The sequence below is a fragment of the Aspergillus eucalypticola genome (assembly GCF_003184535.1).
Source record: "Aspergillus eucalypticola CBS 122712 chromosome Unknown BO83scaffold_5, whole genome shotgun sequence".
In the NCBI taxonomy this organism is placed as follows: domain Eukaryota; kingdom Fungi; phylum Ascomycota; class Eurotiomycetes; order Eurotiales; family Aspergillaceae; genus Aspergillus; species Aspergillus eucalypticola.
In genome coordinates, this window is record NW_020290279.1 from 942,834 (window position 1) to 958,587 (window position 15,754).

The 15,754-nt window shown below is 52.8% G+C and overlaps 5 protein-coding genes across 5 annotated transcripts; 2 read left to right on the forward strand and 3 right to left on the reverse strand.

Annotated features, from left to right (window-relative positions):
- Positions 1 to 257: 257 nt before the first annotated feature.
- BO83DRAFT_435099 (uncharacterized protein) lies at positions 258 to 1,332 on the reverse strand (the record flags this gene model as incomplete). Its single annotated transcript, XM_025535863.1, has 4 exons — positions 258 to 897; positions 1,000 to 1,077; positions 1,204 to 1,222; positions 1,291 to 1,332. The coding sequence occupies 4 exons, from the start codon at positions 1,330 to 1,332 to the stop codon at positions 323 to 325; spliced, it is 714 nt and encodes a 237-aa protein (XP_025391209.1). The 3' UTR covers positions 258 to 322.
- Positions 1,333 to 1,682: 350 nt separating this feature from the next.
- On the forward strand, positions 1,683 to 10,017 carry BO83DRAFT_459787 (polyketide synthase; the record flags this gene model as incomplete). The annotated part of the gene is made up of 5 exons (XM_025537188.1): positions 1,683 to 3,573; positions 3,648 to 3,807; positions 3,858 to 5,940; positions 5,974 to 8,538; positions 8,624 to 10,017. The coding sequence occupies 5 exons, from the start codon at positions 1,683 to 1,685 to the stop codon at positions 9,857 to 9,859; spliced, it is 7,935 nt and encodes a 2,644-aa protein (XP_025391210.1). The 3' UTR covers positions 9,860 to 10,017.
- Positions 10,018 to 10,076: 59 nt separating this feature from the next.
- On the reverse strand, positions 10,077 to 10,846 carry BO83DRAFT_435101 (carboxymuconolactone decarboxylase family protein; the record flags this gene model as incomplete). Its single annotated transcript, XM_025535864.1, has 2 exons — positions 10,613 to 10,846; positions 10,077 to 10,539 (listed from the first exon to the last, which is right to left on the reverse strand). Exons 1-2 carry the CDS (start codon positions 10,762 to 10,764, stop codon positions 10,077 to 10,079), a joined length of 615 nt encoding a protein of 204 aa, XP_025391211.1. The 5' UTR covers positions 10,765 to 10,846.
- A 361-nt stretch (positions 10,847 to 11,207) lies between these two features.
- Positions 11,208 to 12,569, forward strand: BO83DRAFT_332424 (monooxygenase; the record flags this gene model as incomplete). Its single annotated transcript, XM_025528298.1, has 3 exons — positions 11,208 to 11,240; positions 11,297 to 12,353; positions 12,412 to 12,569. 3 exons carry the CDS (start codon positions 11,208 to 11,210, stop codon positions 12,441 to 12,443), a joined length of 1,122 nt encoding a protein of 373 aa, XP_025391212.1. The 3' UTR covers positions 12,444 to 12,569.
- Positions 12,570 to 12,887: 318 nt separating this feature from the next.
- Positions 12,888 to 15,386, reverse strand: BO83DRAFT_202900 (phosphoribomutase PRM15). The gene is made up of 7 exons (XM_025526649.1): positions 15,341 to 15,386; positions 14,673 to 15,171; positions 14,531 to 14,619; positions 14,298 to 14,478; positions 13,958 to 14,247; positions 13,233 to 13,909; positions 12,888 to 13,182 (listed from the first exon to the last, which is right to left on the reverse strand). Exons 2-7 carry the CDS (start codon positions 14,955 to 14,957, stop codon positions 13,022 to 13,024), a joined length of 1,683 nt encoding a protein of 560 aa, XP_025391213.1. The 5' UTR covers positions 14,958 to 15,171; positions 15,341 to 15,386; the 3' UTR covers positions 12,888 to 13,021.
- Positions 15,387 to 15,754: the final 368 nt, after the last annotated feature.

Genomic DNA, 15,754 nt, shown 5'->3' on the forward strand with positions numbered 1-15,754 from the left:
ACTACAGTCCATCGAGCTTATCAGCCCGCCCGCCCACCTCCCTTGAGGGCATGCATTAGTGCTTACTTTTGGGGGCGAATGCATGGATGGCCTGAGGGACACGGCGGGAACTTTTATTAGTGTTTGTCATTGATGAGAAGGAAGGGAAAATGCGTTAGATGGCATGAAGGGGGGTGGGGGCAGAATGTCTGCACCTATAACGTGTTCTTCAGGATCCAAGACCGGGAGGATGAATAGGGACGGCGGTAGGTTAACCCTGCAAATAGTATGTTTCAAGATTAGTCTCGATCCTCTGTCAGCTACAAGTGTATTATACAGTCTCTCAACACGTGCTTCCCACTGCGCCCAGCATGCGTCGAATAGCGTTGACGCTCTCCACCAACACCTCTTGGTCTCGAGCCCCAGGTACCTCATGCCCTAATTCATGAACACACTCCCACCGCACTGCCGCATTGCAGCAGGCCCAAAGGGCCTTAGCATGACCGGGGTCAATTGGGTCATTAGCCGCCATGATATGCACTGTCGGAACTCTGATTTGCCGTTCCTTGCAGTCCCAGCCACTATTGTCATCATTATATTCCACCTTCTCCTCATCTTCCTTCTGCAGGCCTTCCTTTCCCGCCCCCATCACATTGCATAAGGAACGCTCGTCTGTCATTGGCAAACGACCACATATCAAGATAGCGCAGCGAAAGGGCAGTGCCTTTGCGTGCTCATCTCCGAGCAGCAAAGCACTGGCCAGGGAGGCGCCTTGTGAAAAAGCGATCACACCATCAAACGGTCCTTCGGTTTCCACGTAGGCCTGCAAATGTGCCTTGGCGGTGGTAAATGACGACTGGCTACCCGGGATGTAGTAGGCATAGTACTCATCCCCGCTTGTTGCGAACCGTTCGATTGCTAATTTGGAAACTGGTTAGTATGCACCAGCAGGCCCTTCGCATAACCAAGTCTTGATTTCCGTCTTACTGGAGCATGAGACTCGGATAAATATTGACGCACCTGGGGCTTGAGGCTGAGGGATATGGCCCTCGACGAATTCGTACGTATGATTACCACCAAGTTCATATCGTAGTGCCGCTAGTCAACCCACACCCCGAGGGCGGTGCGAAGTTAGTCCAGATCAAGCCAAACCATTTGAGTGCACCTTCAGAAGGGGAGAGGTTGAAGGAGGGCCGAGTAGAGGGTTGGTTCTTTGGCTCCTACCAGTTTGGGCTTCGAAGATCTGTACGTTCAGTTGCTTGAGTTAGTAGCCATGATGGATTGCGAAGATATTGTGATTTAGCAACTGACCTTGCTGTTAGTGCCAGCTCCGTGAAGGCACAAGAAGCGCATAGTCAATAAGGTGAGCGATGAAGTCTAGAATGGCGAATTAATGAGATGATGCAGAAATATGTTTGGAGGTTTAGGGTAGGAATTTGCTGACCACTTTCAGGGTTATTTACACGAATTATATACTGCCTTAGGGATGGCCTGGGGGGAGCTGATGACTAGTCAATATTTGGAAAACCCGAGTGTCTTACGACATCTTCCTACTTTGCTTCGCTTATGGACAGAAGCTCAGACTGCCTAGGAAGGCTGAGGTATAAAGGCAGCTCACTCTCTTGTCCTCCTTCCGAAATTGTTCAAGCCCATCTCAATGATTGTGATGCTTTCCCTATCTCTTAGTATTGCACGTTGTACCAATGTTCTTCGAAAGACACCCAACACCAAGTACGTCCAGCGAGGGCGCTTGCTATCTCGATGAGGATCGTGAGTTTGCGGAGCCCATTGCCGTATGTGGTATTGGGTTCAAGCTTCCTCAGGACGCCGTTTCGGAAGATGGCTTCTGGAAGATGCTCATGGAACGCCGCAGTGCACGCACTGAGTTCCCCGGGGATCGAATGAATATCAACGCCTTCTACCATCCTACGCGACGTAATGAGCTCGGCACGCGTGGCGCACATTTCCTGCAAGAAGACCTGAGTCGCTTCGATGCTGACTTCTTTTCAATTACCCCATCCGAGGCAGCGGCCATGGATCCCATGCAGCGATTGCTCCTTGAGACCACAGTGGAGGCTCTGGACACGGCTGGGATTCGGATAGAAGACCTACATGGATCTCGGACCTCAGTTCATACCGGCTGCTTCTCCAATGACTACCTCCATCAATTGCTCAAAGACCCTCAACGACTACCGCCCTACGCAGCTGTCGGCGCCTCTTCGTCCATGCTGGCCAACCGAATCAGTTGGTTCTTCAATCTGCGTGGACCGTCCTTTAATATCGATTCGGCTTGCTCTAGTAGTGCCCTGGCTATTGACTGTGCTTGCCGCCTCCTTCTCAGTGGTCAAACTGACATGGGTCTTGCTGCCGGGTGCAACCTGCTCCTCGACCCGGACTACAGCATTATACTCAGCAATAACCACATGTTGTCGCCCGATGGCCGCTCCTACGCCTTCGATTCTCGTGCCAACGGTTACTCACGTGGAGAAGGCGTTGCTGTTCTGGTGCTCAAACGCCTCTCTGACGCCCTTCGTGACAATGATACCATTCGCGCTGTCATCCGTGCCACGGCCAGCAATCAAGACGGCCGCACTCCCGGCATCACACAGCCTGCAAGTGAGGCCCAATCTCAGCTCATTCGAGACACCTATGCCCAAGCGGGACTTTCTCTACATTATACTCGGTTTTTCGAGGCCCATGGCACCGGCACGCCGATTGGCGATCCAGCCGAGGTATCCGCCATTGCTGACTGCTTTCGCAACCACCGTACGGCAGATAGTCCGCTATACCTGGGTGCGGTTAAGACCAATATCGGACACCTTGAAGGTGCAAGTGGGATAGCCGGTGTTATAAAGGCTATTCTGGCCGTGGAGCGCGGCATCATTCCACCCAATACAAACTTCGAGCGACTGCATCCACAATTGGAACCCTATGATTCTTGTTTGGCTGTACCCCCAGCGCAGGGCATCATGTGGCCTCCAGCTGAGATCCGTCGCGCCTCAATAAACTCCTTTGGGTTTGGAGGCAGTAATTGCCACATTGTCATCGATGATGCAGCAAGCTATCTCCGACGACATCAGCTACAGGGCAATCATCGAACTGTGCCGGACAATGATCGTAGCCTGGAGCAGTTCATGCGTCGGCCACAACACATAGGATGCCATGAGGAGTTGTTACCGCAACAAAAGGGAATGGCTGAGATCCCACGATTACTTGTCTGGTCTGCGGCAAGTGAGAAATCCCTCAAGTCGCTTGTAAGCCGCTGGGCGGAAACTGTCTCTGGCGGAGAGTATCAACGCGGGCCGTCTTGGACAGCACACGCTGCCTACACGCTTGACTCACGCCGCAGCGTCTTTCCTTGGAAATCTTATGCAGTAGCATCCTCATCCACCGACTGGAAGCAGCTGAACAAGCGTGCCTCCGCGCCGAAGCTCACCGGCCCAATGCCCCCTCGGTTGGCGTTTATCTTCACCGGCCAGGGAGCACAATGGTATGCAATGGGCCGGGAATTGCTGCACTACCCTGCATTTTCCCGTGTCATAATGGAGGCCGATACTCTGTTTCGCCGGCTAGGTTGTCCTTGGTCCGCAAGCGGTGAGTCGGGGGCAGCCCTAATAAGTGTACACGTTCGTTGCGTGCTCATAGCTGACTCTTGCACTTTACCCCAGAGGAGTTCTTGAAAAGCGAATTCACGTCTCAGATTAACGAGCCGCATATTTCCCAAGCCCTGACGGCTACGTTGCAGATAGCCTTAGTGGATCTTCTGGACTCTTTTCAGGTGCGGCCTTTGGCCGTCGTGGGCCATTCAATGGGTGAAATTGCTGCGGCGTAGGAAAGAACCTTCTGATTCGTTTTTCAGGTTGCTAACTTCCCCTTAGGTACTGTGCGGGTTTTATATCTCGTAGCTCAGCTTTGCGGATCGCATACTACCGTGGCTACTTCGTGGCCTCTATGATCGAGCAAGACCGTAACAAAGGCGCCATGTTGGCGGTTGGACTGTCTGCGACGCAAGCCCAGTCGTATATAGCTCAGTTACCCGAGCCCGAGAAAGTGGTCGTTGCATGCATTAATAGTCCCTCAAACACGACTATCTCCGGCGAAGAAAGTCAGATCAAGTATCTGGACCAGATGCTAAGAGATGCAGGCATCTTTTCGCGTCGCCTCAAAGTTGCTGCAGCATATCATTCCCCTCAAATACAACAGATTGCTGACGACTGCCGGCGTCACTTCGCAAACCTCGAAGAGGGTTATCACTATCATACCCCACACTCGACGATTACCATGATATCTACCGTAACTGGAGAGCCCTTAGACGGTGAGCGCGCCCGCAATGCCAGCTACTGGGTGGACAATTTGATATCGCCGGTGTTGTTTGCTCCGGCCATTCAACGTCTGTGTCGTGATTCTCCACGTTGCCTCCGGAAGAAGATCGACGGAAGCCATCGTCAAGCCATAGTGGTCGATCATCTGATCGAAGTTGGCCCTCACTCCGCGTTGCGATTGCCAATCTTCGAAACATTGGCCGCGTCAACAAATGACAGTCAAAAAGACCATTGCACCTACCTATCAACACTCGTGCGGGGCCAGCCAGCATCCACCACCCTCCTGTCTGTTCTCGGTCAGCTCTACTGCGCGGGGACTTCGCTTGATTTGCGCGCAGTTAATGACCCAGGTCGCTGCCATGAAGTCCTCATAGACGCACCTACTTACCCCTTTGATCATTCCGAGTCCTACTGGGCAGAGAGCCCACTCAGTAAGAACTACCGGCTGCGGCCGCATGGCCGCTTAGCGTTGTTGGGAAGCCCAATCCTGACATGGAACCCTCTGGCCCCCGAATGGCGGAACTGTGTGCAAGCTGCAGACATGCCATGGATCCGGGACCATCGGATCAATCGTCGCGTCATCTATCCAGCTGCTGCCATGATGGTCATGGCCTTGCAAGCCACCCGTCAGATAGTAGAAGCCTCAGGCCTTGCCATTGAAGCCTACGTTCTGCGCTCTGTTCGCTTCCATCGGCCTATTGCGCTAGAAGGAGGATCTGAACAGACGGGAAGCAGTGGCTCGGATGTGCTCGAGACTCGACTCTGCTTGAACAATGCCTCACTGCCTCCTGACGCGGACGGGCTATCACGGTGGAACTTTGTATTGTACTCAATGACGAAAGAAAATTCCTGGCAAATGAGCTGCCAAGGGGTAGTCGAGGTACATCTAAGTCAGAACACAGACCAGAAAAGAGAGGAAGGAGAGGAGGCAGAGATGAAGCACTATCGATCCCAATGGGACAAGCAAATCACAGAGTGTACCATTCAAGTCCCAGTCTCAAAGTTCTACGACCACCTCAAAAAGCACGGCTTCCACTATGGCCCCTCAACACAAGGCATGAAGACCATCCAGACTGATGGAGTTGGAACTGCTCTGGCGTCACTCAATCTAGCACAGCCGTGTCTATCATCCCCAGAGATGGACGAGTACCCTATCCATCCAGCATCACTCGATGCGTTTCTACAGCTTAGTTTGGTAGCTCAGAATCGAGGAACTATGAAGGGCATGCCAACGCAGGTGATCTCGGCTATTGATCGGTTATGGATCTCTGGGGAGGGATGGGCTGATATGGTTGCCAGAGGTCAGGACGTCGTCTCCGCAGCCATGCAGATTGAGGTTGATGATCCCCGAAGCAAGTCTTATAATGGATATGTTCTATCCCAAAAAGCGGACGGCCAAAGCCCGCAACTAATCCTAGATCGACTCGAGACGACGGCAGTGTCTTCCATAGACAGCGAGGTCTTCGACAATTCCCAAACTGCAGGTTCTCCGTCTAAAGACCAAAGGGATGATGGCAAGTCATGGTACACAGTAAAGACGGACCTGGCAATGTCAGCTAGCACACCAGGAAACATATTACAGTACCTGGAAGACCAATGCGGCGTTGACCCCCCTGGCCCAAGAGAGTTCTTCCGCAATGTGCGCCAATACCTGACTCTCCAAATGCGGAAGATTTGCAACGCACTAAACCCATCCAAAATCCCTGCCAAACCGCATCTAGAGCGATACGTCACCTGGATGAAATGGCAATTAGCCCAACAGGGTCAGTTGACGGCACGGGGTCTCATGAACGCAGAGGAAGAGGCGAAATTGCACCGCCAGATTGCGGCACAAGGACGTCTGGGAAACTTCTACCTGACCGTGGCCGACCACGCCCTTGGGGTCCTTCATGGAGAAGTTGATATTGTGCAGCTGCTATTTGAGAGCAACCTAGTCAATGACTTTTATCAGGCCTATGAGTCCTCTGTCTCGATATACCTGAAAAAGGTCGAACACTATGTCGCGGCAATGGCTTTCAATCGCCCTGACATGGATATTCTCGAGGTTGGCGCCGGTACGGGCTCCTTCACTGACCATGTACTGAATGGGATCTGCTTGTCGGGGACAAGCTTGAGCTCTTACCAATACACCGACATTTCCCCAGCCTTCTTTGACAGGGCCCAGCAGCGACTTGCATCCCATCCTCATGGCCGCCGCATTGCGTTCCAGATTCTGGATGCGGAACAGGATCCCCTTGAGCAGGGTTTCACGGAGAACACGTACGATCTTATCGTGGCCTCTAATGCGCTACATGTTACCAGAAACCTGGAGAAAACCTTGAAAGCCCTCCGTCGTCTACTTCGACCGGGTGGTCAACTTATACTGCACGAGGTGACCCGTCCAGATAATATTGAAGTAGGATTCTCGTTTGGCCTGCTGCCGGGCTGGTGGCCGGATGCGACAGATGATCGTCAAATGAGTCCGGTCGTCAGCGAAGCTAGATGGGACCGGATCATGCGAGCCAGTGGATATGTTGGCGCGGAAATAGTTCTACGTGACTACGCAGACGAAGAAAGCCACCTGATGAGCGTGATAGTTGCCACTGCTGGAGAGACGCACAAGCAGACTGCAAGTCTGTCTTTGTCTCCCTCTTCTTCATCCCACGTTGACATTATATTGGTCGTTGAGCCATCCTCCCCGCTGCAGATCAATTTGGCCAACCGACTGATGGACGTTCTGGCGGCAGAGGATTCGGCGTACCGAACCCGTGTCGTGATGTACCCGCAGACAACCCCCCCAGGATCGGTGATTATTAGTCTACTTGACCTGGACAACAAAACGTCGATCTTGGGACGACTTCACGGCGAAGAAAGCTTTGAGCGTCTGAAGGCCCTGCTCCTCGGGGCACGAAAGGTACTTTGGTTGACCGGTGACGATGAGCGTCATCCGAGTTTCGGCATGATAGATGGCTTCGCTCAGGTGTTTCGCATTGAGAATCCACAGATTCCCTTGCAGAACTTGCACATGGATGCAGTCTCAATGGCGTCGTCTGAAGGCCTGAAGTCCTTAGAGGTGACCATGAGAGTCGCGTTAAATCAGCTGATGATGACGAGGTCATCCCCCAATTGCCGGGATGACTACAGTATCAAAAATAACCAGGTATATGTTCGTCGCATTCAGGAAGACCTTCCATTGAAGAGTGATATCAAAGAAATTCTGGACGGCTCCCAGACAACATCTGAGCGCCTCGGGGATATTCGGCCGTTTGCGGTAGATATCGCTTCTGATGGCAATGCTGAAATTGCATGTCCCCTTCAAGTTGATGTGGAGCATCCACAACTGTCTCAGTTTCAAAAGGCTCTTGGGCCCGACGAGGTGGAAATTGCAGTTCATGCTGTGCGACTTGATGATCAGCTTGGCCGAATCCGACAATGTGCGGGACGCATTGTCCAGGTTGGCCGCAATAGTCCGTTCTTGGTCGGTGACAGGGTCTGCGGTGTCTACTATAGCAGCAATACCAGCAATGGCTACTACGACGACAATACTCTGACCTCCACTGTTCGCACGCACAAATCTCTGGTGGCTCGTATTGACAACTCTATGGGCTTTAATGAGGCAGCTGTTCTACCTCAAAGATATCTCGTCGCAGAATACATTGTCGGCCTGATGTCGTCGTTTGCCGAGAGTTCTCCAGTAGTTGTTATTCATGGAGCCCACACGGGCATTGCCAGAGTGGTGGTAGACCTGATGGCGGGCCGATTCTCTAGGCTTTTGCTTACTGTTCCATCCGACTCAAACTGCGAGACAGATGAGATTTGGGAACAGGCAAAGAACGACGAATCCGTGTCTGTGTTCACGTATGCCTCGTTTCTACGGAAACCCCGGTTTTCTGGCCCTGAAGATGGTGCAGATCTTGTGCTGGACTTTGTCGACTCGGATCTCTTAGATCTAGCCGACCAGGTAGCACCCTTTGGAGCAGTCATTCGTGTTATCGACGGCGATTCTCGTTTTGGATCATCTAGTCCTCAGAAGCTGTGCATACCAGCCAACATGTCCTTGCATACTGTCGACGTGGCCCAGCTCTTGCATCGTCAACGTCCGCGGCTACGGATGCCATCTGCCGTGGTGGCGCCGACAGCAATCCCAACCGCAAACACTAAGTCTGACTCGGTCAGGCTCTCTACCTTGCTGGACCAGTCAAGAAGTACGAGAAAAAAGCAAATTACGATCGAATTTGATGATGACGATGTTGTTTGGGTAAGTAATGCCTCTTTTATACTTCAATTCCTTGCTATCAAAGTACAGAGACTAATCCGTGATATCCCTCTTTGGCGCCGAGTAGATCCGAAAACCTCGCCAGCCTGCTTATTCATTCAATCCAAATGCTACATACCTCCTTGCTGGGGGTTTGGGAGACCTGGGCCGATGTGTAGCCCGATGGATGGTGCGACGCGGTGCGCGATATTTGATTCTCCTATCACGCTCCGGGCCGCGTACCGAAGTAGCTCGAAGAATGATTGAAGAGCTAGAAGCCAAAGGCACCACAGTCTGTGCACCAGCCTGCGACATCGTAGATGAGACAGTGCTACAGCGAGTACTGGATGAATGCAAACAAACGATGCCCCCAATCAAGGGATGCATCCAGATGACAGGAGTGCTGCGAGACGTGATGTACGACCGCATGACCTTCACGGACTGGCAATCTTCCGTCCAACCTAAAGCTTCCGGGTCCTGGAACTTGCACACCCTTCTACCTCGCGGTCTTGAGTTCTTCATCCTCGCTGCATCTCTAACTGGACTGATGGGCCAGGCCACCCAGATCAACTACGCAGCCGGTAACTCCTACCAGGACGCACTGGCACGTTACCGTCTCTCGCAGGGCGAGCGAGCAGTATCTCTAGACCTAGGCGTCCTGGAGACCAAAGGACTCCTCACGGACGCTTCAGGGCTCTTCGATCGATTCCTCTCCACTAATTTCCATTACTTGCTCCGGGAAACCGATATTTTGGCCATGTTCGAGCATTTCTGCAATCCCACTCTTCCCATTGAGGAACTGCCCGCTCAGGTGGCCACGGGGTTCATGCGACCCTCGATGCACCCTAAGCAGCTGAATATGCAACTCCCCGTCACATTGGATCAGCCCTTCTGGAAGCAAATTTTTGTTTCCACAAAATCAGACGATGACTTGAACAATGGCCAACAACCTCGTGATAGCAACAGTACCTCCTCCAATAACCAACCGGAGAATCACCTCGACTTACACAGCGCGCTATCCGCTGTCGCTACCGGGACAGATGATACTGTCAAATCCACCACCACGGAAGTCCTGACCACCATCGCCACGGAGGCCCTGGCAGAGCGGTTCTGTCAGATGGTCCTGATGCCTCGTGCGAAATTGAACGTAGAGGAGCCATTTCATCGGGCCGGAGCTGACTCCTTAACGGCAGTAGATTTACGAAACTGGGTTCTGAAAGAGGCCGGGGTCGATTTGCCTGTCTTCGATATCTTGGGAGAACTACCGGTTTCTGTGTTGGGAAGGATGGTTGCGCGAGAATGGGCAGTGGTACATATAAAGTGAAGGTATTATTATGAGGTGAATACATGTTTTAAGGAGTGTTATGTTGTCTTTGGCTACGCCCGTCCATCTTCTTCTTCCCTTTCTGTGTCTCAGACAAGATACATCCAAGGTCCTTCTCAAAAACCGCAAACAACCTACAAACAAAGAAACGGTCCTGCAAATCAAGACAGAAACTAACACAGACAAAACCACAAACCCCACTACCACCAGAAACACCCTACTCATCAACCCTCCCTCCCTCCTCACCAGCCACATCCCCGCCTGGAACCTCCTCATTCGCCAAATTCGACAGCAAGCAAACATACATATATCCGCCTACGACATGAGCCACCTCCGCCACCTTCTCCCTGCCCAGGGCAGCCACTGCTGCATCGAAAACCTCCGTGGAAATGGGACCCCTCGACCGCGCCATCGCCAAGGCTGCCATATAGACAGCCTGCTCAGCGTCAGATAAACCGGCAGGAGGCTGCAGCTGTTGTCCCTGCAGCGCCTGCGCGATCTGCTCCTGGGAGAATCCTGCAGCGCGGGCACTGTGCAAATGGGCGTACTGGACATAAGGGGCCCTGTGCTCAGCTAGGGTAGCGAGGATGGCGAGCTCCTTCTCGCGCGCTGTCACGTGGGGTTGGGACCCGATGGAGTAGGCGAAGGCGAACCAGGGTTTGATTATGGAGGGGGTGTAGCTGTTTTGGGTTGTGGTTAGTTTGGAGGGGGGTTTGTGATCGAGAGAGGTCAAAAGAGAGGATGTGTACGTACTACAGAGGAGAGTAAGGGCCCAGAATGACGCCTGAGGGACCCTGCCATTGTACTTCGGGAGGTAGATGAGAGAAGATGCGGCGAGCACTGGGCTCGACTACGCTTTGCTCGGCGGTCTGTTGGTCCGGGGGGATGACAGGGAAGCGAGACATTGTCGTGGGTGGTCTTGAGGTGTTAATTTGAAAGTCGACGTAGAAGGAAGAACTGGTAGTAGTAAAGTAAAGAGGTTGAGGGGAATAGAGATGATGGAGACCTCGCTCCCAGCAGGTGTCCTCGGCCCTCCTTATATAGCATTGGCCGGACCATCAGCCCCCAACTAGGGTTACTGGTAATAGTAGTACTACATGAATTGGCTGATTGGCTGCAACTCACTAATGCGAGTATATTAGTGCTGCCGTAATATGCAAGTCGACATGAATAGATGGAGGTTGAGGAGGGGGCGAAGCAGTAGTAGTAAGAGAACTGATCCCCTCTCCAGTAGTATAAGAACCCTAACCTCCCCCCTCTCACCTTCTCTTCCTCCTCCATCTTTTTTCATCCTTTCCCCCCTCCCTCCTATCATCAGATATACTTAGCTCATACTATCATACCCACCATGGCGTCCCCATCTCCCCTGAAGATAGTCATCGTAAAGAACCCCCCTCTCTTACATCCCTACTCCCAACCAACTAACCAATTACCCAGGTCGGCGGCTCCCTCTCAGCTCTCATGCAAGCCATCACCCTCCACCAACAAGGCCACACCATCCAAATCCTCGAACAGAGTCCCACTCCCACCCCGCCTTCCCACATGGCCGGCGTCGGCATAGGTCCCGATGTCCTAGCTTTCCTCTCACGCTACGACCGCGTCTCCCACATTCCGCTGGGAACCCCGGCCACTCAGCTCCAAACCGTAGACCACGCAGGCCAACCGCAGCCCTTCCTTCGCATCCAGCGCACCATGACCTCCTGGGATGCATTGTATTTCCGTCTTCGTGCCAACTACGACGGTCTAGCCAGCGACTACATCCCTAACCCTCCAGACACCCTCCCTACCATCCCAGATGAATCCCCAAGTGAGGCACGAGCCCGCGCACGATACGATTATGGCCAGCGAGTCATCGACATATCCGAGATCCCGTCAACAGGAAAGCTAGCCATCGTCACAGAGAGTACCACCAGCAACAATAAAACGAAAATAAGAACAACACACACAGCAGATCTAGTCCTCGGCGCCGACGGTCCCCGCTCCATCGTCCGCCAACTCTTCCTACCCCGATCCTATCAATCTGCCACCATCAACAATGAAAACACCAACCACCGCAAATACGCCGGCTACCTCGCCTGGCGTGGCATCATCCACGAAAGCCAAGTGCCACCCACAACTCTCTCCCTCTTCTCATCCAACATGACCTACAACATCCGGAAGCACCCCACCCACGGCTCCCACATCATCGTCTACCACATCCCCGGACCCAACGGCTCCATCGTCCCCGGTACCCGCTACCTCAATCTCTGCTGGTACCAGAACGTCGCCGCGGAGGACCTCCCCACACTCATGACCGACATCCACGGCGTGCGCCATCACACCACCGTGCCACGGGGCCTAGTGCCAGCGCGGATCTGGGACTCGCAACGGACGCTAGCAAAAAAAGTGTTGGATTTCCCAGAGCCGTATATGGAACTTCTGAGGCTGATTGACGCGCCGTTTCTGCATCTGATTACGGATTACCCGCCGGCGGGGAAGACGTGGTTTTTGGATGGTAGGGTGAGGTTGGTGGGTGATGCGGCGGTGTTTTTGAGACCGCATATTGCGTTTAGTACCAATCAGGCGGCGATGCATGCGCGGTTGATGGGGGAGTTGGTGGGGAGGGACGGGGTGGGTGGTGGTGCTGCTGCGGAGGAAGAGTGGGAGTATAGGGTTGCTAGGGCGGGAGAGTTGCATTGGGCGAGGAGTGTTTGGTTTGGTGAATATTTTCAAAATCCGTCGCTGTTGGGTGCGGTTTGGCATGATGCGGTTAGGTATTGGTTGTTGGCGGCGAAGTATTGGGTTAGGTATTGGTGTGGGTGGGTGGATCGGCCGGTTGTTTGAAGTTATATATCATCTAGTTGTAGAAATTTAGAGGGAGAGAGTGCTTTGGTTGTGTCGTTGGATAACTGCAGGCGGTGGAATTAGTCTAGTATACGGAGTATAATAGTTAGCAGCCTACATTCCATGCCAATACGTACTTCTGAAATACCACTGCTACAGCCTTACTTCAAATCACTGACCCGAATTATCACGGTAGAGATTCATTGCGTCGTATTCATGCTAGTCTTGCTGAAATGGCAACACAGGGCCGGGGTTAACCTCCCCCAGCTGTGTTCTATAGTCATTCATGGAACATAATAAAAGGTTTCGCCCAAGCACCTCATCACTCTTACTCGCTGCTTATTTCACCGGGAACTTAGTGCCCGAGGATGTAACCTGTTGCTCGCTGTACGTCATGGCTGGAGCAAAAGGCTGAACCCATTCCTTGATAACGGTCAGGAATGTGTCACGGACAGCCTCGACGGCTTGGTCTTGCGATGCTCCGCTGCTTTCAATATAGACTAGAATCGATATTAGCACTGCAAATGGCTCTGTATGATTTTCGACGTACTTTTGACTTTGGGTTCTGTGCCCGATGCACGAATGGTGAATCTGACTTCCCGATCCAGCCATAGTGTCAGCATCTGGGTGCTCTTATCAACCGGAAGTGTGGGCGTGTGGTCCTCGGTTCCCGAGTCGTAACCCTCCGTCAGGTCTCGCCATCGCTGGATGTTGAAGGAGCCAAAGGACTTTCCGGCGCCGAACTGTCCAGATCTGATTTTTCGGAATAGATCCATGGTGAGCTCCGGGTCCGTCGATCGGACGTAGGTGTTGAGAGTCTCGTGGTGCCCGTGTTCCTTGAAGAGTTGCTGAAGCTTCGTGTATGGGGTAAGTCCTTGAGCATTCCATTTGGCTTGGGCTAGCAAGAACACCATGGCGGCGGAAATACCGTCCTTGTCGTAGCACACCTCCGGAAACATGTATCCAAGCGCTTCTTCAAAGGCGAACGGAACATAGTAGCCGAGTTCTTCGAGTCTTCGCGCGATGTTGCCCATCCACTTGAAACCGGTCAATGCTTCCTCGTAATGCATCCCCTTTGCCTTTGCCATTTTCTCCAACATGCACGTCGAGACGGTCGAGTTCAGCACGGCGATTCGTGTGTCGCTGTCGATAGTCTCCAAGGAATCAAACAAGTGCGATGCAAGCAGTACTCCCAAATGGTTTCCGGTGAAAGTGAACCACGATCCACTGCAGTTGGTTAGTGGGGTCCTTTGTTGAAAGGCAGCGGATACATACTTGACCTTCTCAGCAGCCGCAAAGCGGTCTGCATCCGGATCATGTGCGATAATCAGTTCTCTGCCCTCCCGATCCGCGGTGCGCATTGCGAGATCCAAAGCTCCAACCTCTTCGGGATTGGGAAAAGCTACCGTGGGAAAGTCGGGGTTCGGTTGTTCTTGTTCTGGGACGACAGTGAAATCTTTGATACCAACGGAACGGCACAAGCTGGGGAATACCAGGCCTCCTACACCATGCAGAGGAGTGTACACAAATGGCTGTGGCTGCTTCCATTCCCGCACTGTGTATGTCTGCACAAGGGTGAGCCCGTGTTACCAAAGCACAATGCATCTTGACTCACAGCGTATTGCCATACTGCTGTGTTGTAGTGTGGCAGGAGATTGTCGTACGCCTTGGGGCGCAAATATTCACCGGGCTGCAAGTCTTTCCAAGCGTTGGGCCAGGGTGTCAGATTCTCCTCGATAGATCGAGCTATCTCCACATCCATGGGGGTATTGATCTGGGCGCCATTTTTGAAATAGCTGGAGCATGTTAGTGATAATCAAAACAGGCTGGATGAGCGCAACCAGACACTTTGTAACCTGTTCGCCACGTCCGTCAGTGATACTGTCCGGCTGTCGAGGAGCAAGCCATGGCAACCTACCATTATCTTGTGCTGGATTCTAGGGCACGATTAGCCACATGATCTTTAATTTGACAGACAGGGGTGCCTTACATGGCTTGCCGTAACCATGATGCCTGCAGCAGCATGCAGTTGGGTTACACCGAAAGGCACCGTCGGCGTAACAGAAGGCTCGGAGTAGAACCAGACCGGGATCCTCTGTGCGATGAAAGCATTTGCGGCCAGAGCGGCGAACTTGGCGGAATTGTAGCGGGCATCATGGCCAATGACGACGCCATATGAGGCAATATCACCATGATGCTTCTTCAAGTACATCGCCAGACCCTGCGATGCCTGAATAACAGTCAAAGAGTTCATGCAAGAGAAGCCCGCTGCCATGCGACCCCGGAGACCAGCGGTGCCAAATTGGATTCCTGCAGTTTATGCGGATTAGACATGACAGGCAGGGGAGCGTAAAGTGCCTAAATTCGGTACGAGAAGATCAGATGAAGCATGTCTCGAGCCCACACGTACTCTTTTGCAGGCGCTGCTGCAACTCCACCAGGTCTCCCGCATCGCGCAACCGCTCAATTTCCCCGCGAGTAGAGGCATCCTGATAGGGTTGGGCATTAGCAGTGAGACTTCGGAAGGTTGATGAGGAAAGCGCATGAGTAAGAGCATTGAGCAACAGCAATACCTCCACTACCACCATTACTATTGGGGGTGGGGAGAGTTAAAGCCGAGCTGGGCGGATCGGAATCTGACAAATGTAGGGGACTTACTTGGTCCCACTCAAGCCATTTTTGGATCAGCGGAGAGAGGGAATCCTGTGAGAAAGGACCAGGCGGACCGAGTCAGAACATCCAAACTACTTTTCTGCCCCTATCGATTTAGATAGAGGCGTGGTGTAGCCGCGCACACTGGGAGTTGACTATACCTCTCCTGGGTTGGCGGCCATGTTGGATCATACGACGCTGACAACCGAACTGGGGGAAGAAGACGGACGGTAGAGGGGGGCGGAGGGACTCGCGGATCAGAGCTTGGGTTTTGGGGGGGGGTAAGGAGGAGAAGGGGAGGAGAGGAGGAGTCTGGGGAAGAGTAAGTGCAGAAGAGGCGGTGGGAAGGGAATTAAAGGAGGGGAAGAAATAAACTAAGAACAAAATAAAGGGAAGAAAGCAAGCGGGAGATTGAAGCTA

Coding starts and splice junctions, on each gene's coding strand:
- BO83DRAFT_202900 (XM_025526649.1), bottom strand. CDS start 14,957: ATGGCAGCGGGCTTCTCTTGCATGAACTCTTTGACTGTTATTCAGGCA. Junction 14,620..14,672: donor TCATGGTTACGGCAAGCCAT/GTAAGGCACCCC, acceptor ATCGTGCCCTAG/AATCCAGCACAAGATAATGG. Junction 14,248..14,297: donor CAGCAGTATGGCAATACGCT/GTGAGTCAAGAT, acceptor ACCCTTGTGCAG/ACATACACAGTGCGGGAATG.